This window comes from Myxocyprinus asiaticus, chromosome 33 (genome assembly GCF_019703515.2).
Source record: "Myxocyprinus asiaticus isolate MX2 ecotype Aquarium Trade chromosome 33, UBuf_Myxa_2, whole genome shotgun sequence".
NCBI lineage: Eukaryota > Metazoa > Chordata > Actinopteri > Cypriniformes > Catostomidae > Myxocyprinus > Myxocyprinus asiaticus.
In genome coordinates, this window is record NC_059376.1 from 43,370,643 (window position 1) to 43,379,292 (window position 8,650).

At 36.7% G+C, this 8,650-nt stretch overlaps 1 protein-coding gene across 1 annotated transcript; it reads right to left on the reverse strand.

Moving 5' to 3' along the window:
• Positions 1 to 2,073: 2,073 nt before the first annotated feature.
• dgcr6 (DiGeorge syndrome critical region gene 6) lies at positions 2,074 to 6,899 on the reverse strand. Its single transcript, XM_051668566.1, has 6 exons — positions 6,716 to 6,899; positions 6,333 to 6,461; positions 5,195 to 5,355; positions 4,648 to 4,748; positions 4,436 to 4,576; positions 2,074 to 2,617 (listed from the first exon to the last, which is right to left on the reverse strand). Exons 2-6 carry the CDS (start codon positions 6,440 to 6,442, stop codon positions 2,537 to 2,539), a joined length of 594 nt encoding a protein of 197 aa, XP_051524526.1. The 5' UTR covers positions 6,443 to 6,461; positions 6,716 to 6,899; the 3' UTR covers positions 2,074 to 2,536.
• Positions 6,900 to 8,650: the final 1,751 nt, after the last annotated feature.

Below are 8,650 nucleotides of genomic sequence, written 5' to 3' on the forward strand. Positions count from 1 at the left end.
TTCTTATCAGGGATCCATCAAATCACTTTTTTTATAACTACACATTTCAATACAAAATAGAGTATACAGAGAAGAATTACATAAAATAATGTGTAGCCTTTGGCTTTTATTTTGCAGAATGTTCCAGTAAGAACTTTGAGCTGTGCTAAAAACAGTAGCGCTTCATTTATGTCATATTGAAGCTTAACAGGAACGGCCATGACACACAATAACACACAATATCGGAGCACTGGAAAACACTCTTCATTAATGCGCTAATGACCAAGAGATTGATCACTTCACTTCTGAGAATGTGGACGTTAATGTGCAACATAAACAATGCTTTTATCTCCATGTGAGTATTTCTGTTACCACATTTTAAAGTAACATCTTCAGCCAAGATATCTGCCTTTTCTCTCTTTTGTCCGAAAACCATAAACAGCATTTCTTTTGCCATTTTCGGAGGAAAATTTTCAGCGTACGAACTTTCAGTGCATTCTTATTTCAGTCACGATTACCCTGATAACCTTTATTGTTTATCTTTGTTTCATTGGTTCTTGTGTTTATTAGTCCCAGGTGTTCCTCGTTTCCTCCTCTGTGTATTTAATCCCTTGGTTTTCCTGTGTTTTTTGTAAGTTGTTACCATCCATGGATGTAACGGTTTGTTCTGTTTTCATGTTTTAGTTTCCTGTGTTGATTTTCTTAAATAAGCCTGCATTTAGATCCTCTTTCTCTCGACTCCTTCCTGCAAACGTTACAATTTCTTAGTCTTTCCTTACTGTGATAGACATAGAGGTTTTAACAGTCTCCCAGATTCAGTTTATTTTGCTACCAACACCCCAATAATAACCATAAAACGTAAGATTTGGTCCATAATAGGGCTGCAACTAACGATTATTTTGATAATCGCCTAATCTCCCAAAAAACAAACTCTCTCTTCTTAATACAGCTGCGTATCGCCCATTTTCTTCATGATAAGAAACACCCAGTGACAAATATATTATGATTCACTACGTCGCGAATCATCACGTTATAATCTAGCTGCAGCAAGCGTGCATGAGGGACGAGCGTCCCCGCCCCAGAGTGTGCATCAGCCGGGTGCAGTTTCAATATCTCCCCCTTAGATCGGGACACTTCACTTGACCAGTTTCAGAGTTTGTACTTATTTACATGACCTGCTTCCTTATTATTTGTACTTTAATAAAGGATGCATTAAAGATATAACGCCAGGGTGTTTCCTTTAAAGATGCTGCACATGCAAGTTTTGCTCCGGCTCCACTTTATTTCAGGACGACACTGCATCTGTATTTACTTATTTGGTATTTTTGCATTATAATTCCCTCATACTTTGATCTACATCAGCTGAAGCTGTTTGGAAAGTCTGGAGTTTCATATGAGCTCATGTTATGTTGAATGAGATCAAATGACTATTCGACAGCTAAAATTTTTGTTGACAATTTTTTTATTGTTGACGTTGTCGATAGCGTCGACTAATCGTTTCAGCCCTAGTTCATAATGCAGGACTTTTCACAGTTAACAAGCTGAAATGTAGACCAAATGGAGACTTTTGCTTAAGTCTCCTGCTTCTCAAATTGTTCTTCTGAGAAAAGCACTCCAGTAATCTCACATGCGTCTCCTCTAGAGTTTCAAAAGAGATCTCAACAAATGTCTCAAACTGTGCTCAGATTTACCGAGACACCCTGAGATCTCAACATGAACTCAAATATTTCTCATCAAATTCTTCTAAGAATGAATTATCACACATAGTCGTGGATACCCAGCAAACACACAACATTATCGTATGGTTCACGTTTTTTTTTCAAACCAATTCCTAACATTCTAAAAATGTTCTCTTTAGGTTCTTAATTTTATAACCATAAACTAAAGTTCCCCGAACGTTGCAGGGTGGTTTTTGTGGGATAACCTAAAAATAACTTATACAGAACGTTCTCTAATGGTTATTTTTAGAACCATAAACTAACGTTCCAACCCCCTTTTGAAGGTCTCTGGCCTGCAGCTATACCTACTTGGAATTTAAAGCCATAAAGTGCAAATACCGCAAATAACTTTGGGGAAGAAAGAACCACACGTGTGTCATCCTAATAATACAAACACAGACTGTCATATTTAATTGCATAATAATAATAGCACAGTGTTCAACTGAACATGAGCAACCAGCTGCTTTACAAATCATAACAGAAGGTTATTTACAAAACGATATTTAGTATCAAAATAAAAGTGGGCACATGCCTTTCATTTTGTAGACCTTTCCAGCCCATCATCAACTAAATGTACAACTATAAGACACTTTTAAAGGTTCAAAAAAACAAAAAACATCCGCCTGCAAGAAAACTTTTTCATGAAACACGAGCAAACAAATCTGTGTACAAATCGTTGCATTCTTCTACTCTTACGTAAACTGTCCCAATGAATTCAATTTATGTAAGAATGTTTTTTACCTACAATTTACACACAAATGTTGTTCCGCTCGTGTTTCATGAATAAGGTCAATTAAGCACCATCAGAAATCGTCTAGTGACGTGTCTTTCACAGATTTTCAGGGCAAGGTTCCTGAAACACTCTCCTTCTGCTGCAGCTTCAGTATCAGTTCTAGTAGATTCATCTGCATCATCACCTCCTGTGAGAGACGGAACAATCCGCCTTAAACTATCTGTCAGAATGTTATTTTATGTGTGAGAAGAAAATGAACTGATTCCTTTGAGTACGGAGCCCCTTAAAGCAAGAGTTTTCAAACTGGGGTCACGGGCCACCAGTGGGCCGCAAAGGGGTGCTAGGGGGTCCACGGAAAATTTCAGAGTAAAAAAGTGATTTTTTTTGTAAACATTTATAAAAGCTTTCTAATTTTTAACAGTTATGAATTAAAACAAATCTACATACTGTATAGTGTTTATCTCGCCTTCCTTGCAGTGTACATGCTTCCAAGAATATTGTGCCGTAAAAAGATATGCTGTCAACTTAATACAGAGTAAATATTTTCTAGATGATATTTAATCATTTGTCTTTGGTGCAATAACAATATAAAAGCCAGTTATTCAATTTTTGCAAACATGTTGTCTTTATATCATCACCCTGTTTTTGTCACGTAGTATATTGCTGGGGCTCCTGGCAAGGGGAGCATCATATTTGGGTGTCCTTGGCGTCGAAAAGTTTGAAAACCCATGCCTTAGAGGACAGGGAGAGAATTTACTTTCTAAAATAGTTTGGTGTCCCCTCACAATAGTTTTGGTTTTTCCATGGCTTTACTATAGTAACTATAGTTAAACTATGGTATTTGTTGTAAATTTACCATAGGTTTAGTACAGTTACCATACTTTAACCATGATATTCGTGGTGGAACCATAGTAATAAAACAGGAAAACTAAAACTATGGTAATAAAAATCACAATTTTATGGTCACTGTGGTTTTACTACAAATACCATAGTTTAACTATGGTTACTGTAGTAAAGCCATGGTTAACCCTTATGAAAATTAACAATGGTTTTACTACATTATAAATAGTTTAACCATGTTATTTTTGTGAAACCATAGTAGCCTCAAGATTAACCATAGTTACTAAACTATATCTGTAGTAAAACAATGGTTAATTGTATCCAAACCATGGTTTCCACCAAAACATAGTTACTACAGGCTTGGTTACTACAATACGACAGTACTACAGAAGTAAAACCATGGTTAATTTATAGTGAGGGAACCCAAAAATAATTGGGTGGCAACGCAAAACTATTTCAGAAAATAAATTCCCTCTCTGTACTCTAAAGGGCTCCATAGTTGCAAAATTAGAACGACATGCTTTTTTTTTTTTTACTGGCTATACATCAAATTTGTGATCAGATTCTTTATTTTCTCCCCAATTTGGAATGGCCAATTCCCAATGCGCTCTAAGTCCTCGTGGTGGCGTAGTGACTCGCCTCAATCCGGGTGGCGGAGGACGAATCTCAGTTGCCTCCGCGTCTGAGACCGTCAATCCGTGTATCTTATCACGTGACTTGTTGTGCGCGTTACAACGGAGACGTAGCGCGTGTGGAAGCTTCACGCTATTCTCCGCGGCATCCACGCACAACTCACCACGTGCCCCACCGAGAGCGAACCACATTATAGTGACCACGAGGAGGTTACCCCATGTGACTCTACCCTCCCTAGCAACCGGGCCAATTTGGTTGCTTAGGAGACCAGGCTGGAGTCACTCAGCACACCCTGGATTCGAACTCGCGACTCCAGGTGTGGTAGTCAGTTTCAATACTCGCTGAGATACCCAGGCCCCCCTTGTGATCAGATTTTCAAAAGCTATGGCCAGCTGTGCAGCGACCTGCTGTTCGAACAGCCACTGCGACCAACAAAACAGCCACTTATCTGATTAAAAAAACACAATAAAATCAGTGTATGAAGACGCTGAGAGAGACAAAAAGACAAAGCATCAAAGAGAGAGAGAGTAACCTGTGGGTTGGTAGTGATATAGAATCCAGGTACTCCAGCTTTCTCCAGCGTGTTCTGCTGGTCGAGAACTTTCTGATCCATTTCAGCCACGATCTTCTCGTCCATCATCCTCTGCTCATCTTTCACTCGCTGCTCCAGGGCCTGAAACGAGTGACGGTGAGAGTGTGTGTATTTATAGTGCAACTCAAAACCACACAAGCTGTTTGTCTTACCTCAGTTTCTGCACGCTGGTTAGTTTTCAGGACGGCCAAATTATGAGACTTGCACATCTGTAGAGCCTGTTTGTGCTTTCGAACCAAATCCTGCTTGAGTGCTGAGACAGAGAGACAGAAACCCTGTTCACACCTGGTATTAACATCTGTTTCAGGTGATTACAAGTGTTAAACAGGGTCCAAAACGTTTCATAATCCAATCACTTTTGGAACATCTTCAGTATGCAGTGACCCAGAATAATGCTAAATGAATAAATGTAGATCAGGTAAAACACATTTGAATTTCAATTAACACAGGCAATCGACTAAAATAACTTGGAGCATTCTGTTTGAAATGGCATGTTTGTGTCAAGATTAAAATTCTAATATTTATGAGAACGAACTGAAAAAAAACAAAAAAAAACGTCATGAAATCAGAGACCCTCCACTTGAAATCCCAGCACAGGTGTTCAGCGGAGACACATCTGAGACACGTGTTAATACCAGGTGTAAACAGGGTAAGAATTATGTTACATAACACACCAATCTGTCTACTCCAGACACAAACCTCTGTGTTCGCTGTGCAGTTTCTGTCTCTGGTTATAAAGGTTTTTCTCCGTCAGGTGTTGAATGTCCAGCAGCCCTTTGACTATTTCATACACCGTCCCGTCGATGAGCGCCTGTGCCAGATCACTGAGTGTAGTGTACGACAGACGTTGCTGAAACGAACTGAAACAAACACAACCATTATCCTAAAAAAACTCGACTACAGAAGCTTTACCAGCCAAACACTAGAGGCCGCTGCATCTACGTGCACCTCAGCAGTCGATTCAGGATGGACTTCAAAGAAAGCGATAGTTCACCCAAAAATTAAAATTCTCTCTTCATTTACTTACACTTACTCCATCCCAGATGCGTATGACTTTCTTTCTTCTTCTGAACTCAAATCAAGATTTTTAGATGAATATTTCAGCTCTGTAGGTCCGTACAATGCAAGTGAATGGTGACCAGAACTTTGAAGATTACAAAGGCAGCATAAAAGTAATCCATAAGACTCCAGTGGTTTAATCCATGTCTTCAGAAGTGATATGATAAGTGTGGGTGAGAAACAGATCAATATTTACTTTTTTACTATAAATTGTCCTCCCTGCCCAGTAGATGGCCAAAAACAAAAGAAGAATGTGAAAGTGAAAGCAGAGATTTATAGTAAAAAAAAAAAAAGGCTTGTTTCTCACACACACCTATCATCACTTCAGAAGACCACTGGAGTCGTATGGATTACTTTCATGCTGCCTTTATGTGCTTTTTGGAGCTTCTGAGTTCTGGTCACCATTCACTTTCATTGTATGAACTGCAGAGCTGAAATGTTCTTCTAAAAATCTTCATTTGTGTTCTGCAGAAGAAAGAAAGTCACACACATCTGGGATGGCATGAGGGTGAGGAAATGATGAGAGAATTTTCATTTTTGAGTGAACTGTCCCTTTAAGCAATATATAATTCACAAAAAATTGACTAGGCTGTGGGTAGATTTGAAACTGACAAATCTGTTCATCTGTCACACCAGCAGCGTTATTCATAATCTTAAAGTGGTCAAATATCAGCCTATTTATGAGAATCTCCACTCACTCTGGAGGCAATTAACCCTGTATGTGACCATTTTTGGATGTAATTGATGTATGATGTGACTGTGATGTGATTGTGTGTACCTGGGCAGGTCCTTCACCATTGTCTGTAGTTCTGACAGCAGGTAATAATGTCTCTCCTGTTGTCTGGCCGCATCAGACTGATCATCACTCACAGTGCAGTACAAGTCCATCACACATCCAGTGTGTATTCTGAGAAATAATGCAGTTAGTTTGTTTATTGGGGGGAGAAAAAAAAAAAAAATATATATATATATATATATATATATATATATAAAGTATATATTTGCAATGATAAAATGATCTGTTCACTCCGCTTCATGTCGTGCTAGACAACACCCCTTTACTATAGTAAAATAAATCACTGTACCACATGTGGCTTATTGTTTTGATTAACTGCATCATCTGATGACATTAAAACAGATTAAACTCTCTTAAACTCTTACCTGCTCTGTATCTCAGCTCACAGAAGAATAACGTTGAATGTTTGAGATGTGCTTAGTTTAAATATAAATGCTTGTTCGATATATGTGATGTTTAATTGTTTATTTTTAAAGATAGATGAACTTTAAAAGTCATTGTTTTGAATTGTGCGTCCAGGTTTACGCATGCGCAGCATCCACGTCTTGGGGTCCTTCACCACACAGGAGTGCCCTTTCATATGCCTGAAGGTCTTCTTCCATAAAATTCTCTTCCCAAACTTCACCTCTCTCTTTTATTGTTATTTATTTTTCTCTTAATTGTGTTTTATTATAATTTAATAAGAATTACAATTTAAAGTAAAATCTCATTTAGGTTCAGGTCTACTACATAATTGTTATTATTTATTTTTTACCATATTTTCAGGTATAGAAAAGTAATTATCATTACTTTTAAACTGATACTTGAATATCATTTTCTTATATTTTAAATTTATTTTACTTTTTCAAAGCTCTTTGAATATATATATACCATCACAACATTATGATGTGACAATACGTCTACAGCATAATATAATATAATATAATATAATATAATATAATATAATATAATATAATATAATATAATATAATATAATATAATCTTTTCTGATATTTTTACTGGAAAAAATATTTAGTCTATATATATTACATTGGTTTTTTTTCCAGTAATATATATATATATATATATATATATATATATATATATATATATATATATATATATATATATATATATATATATATATTATATTATATTATATTATATTATATTATATTATATTAGCTAGACCATTCAAAGCTTTATATGTAGCTAACAATTTTAAAAGTAATATGAAATTTAACAGGTAGCCAATGTAACAATGATAAAATGGGGCTAACATGATCATATTTCTTGGTTCTAGTCAGCACTCTTGCTGCTGCATTTTGAACCAATTTAAGTTTATTTATTGAACTTGCTGGACATCCTCCCAGTAATGCATTACAATAATCTATTCTTGAGGTCATGAACGCATGAATTCGTTTTTCAGCATCGGAAACAGAGAGCATGTGTCATAATTTAGCAATATTTCTGAGGTGGAAGAATGCTGTTCTACAAACATTGGAAATTTGATTTAAGGACAGATTTGTATCAAATATTAGTTCTTCGCTGTAGAAGACGACATAACAGTACATCCATCGAGAGTCAAATTATATTTTAGCGGCTTATTTTGAGGTTTTTGGTCTAATAATTAGTACACTCTGCTAATTTGGAGAACTGTGAAATTTCATAGGTTTTGAAGAAATATAAAGTTGGGTATCGTCGGCATAACAGTGGAAACTTATTCCACGATTCCTGATAATATCTCCCAGGGGAAGCATATGCAAGGAGAAAAGCAGAGGCCCTAAAACTGGTCCTTGTGGCACTCCATCCTTAACTTTTGTTTGATTTGACAATTCCTCATTTACACATACAAAGGGGTAGTGGTCTGCTAAATAGGAACTAAACAATACTAATACAACTCCACAAATGCCAACATAATTCTCCAGCCTATTCAAGAGAATGTCGTGATCAATCATGTCGAAGGCAGCACTAAGATCTAAAAGCTCTAGAAGAGAAATGTAGCTGCAATCAGATGATAAGAGCAAGTCATTAGTAACTCTGATAAGTGCAGTCTCTGTACTGTGATGGGGCCTAAATCCTGATTGAAATTGTTCATATATTCCATTTCTCTGTAGAAATGAACATAGTTGGGAGGACACTTCCATTTATGTCGAAAATACTAGAAAAGGTAGATTTGAAATTGGTCTGTAATTAGCCAATTCGCCAGGACCAAGTTGTGGCTTCTTAATAAGCTGTTTGATAACTGCCATTTTAAAGTTTCTTGGGACATGTCCTAATGATAGTGAGGAGTTAATAATATTAAGAAGAGGTTCTGAGAC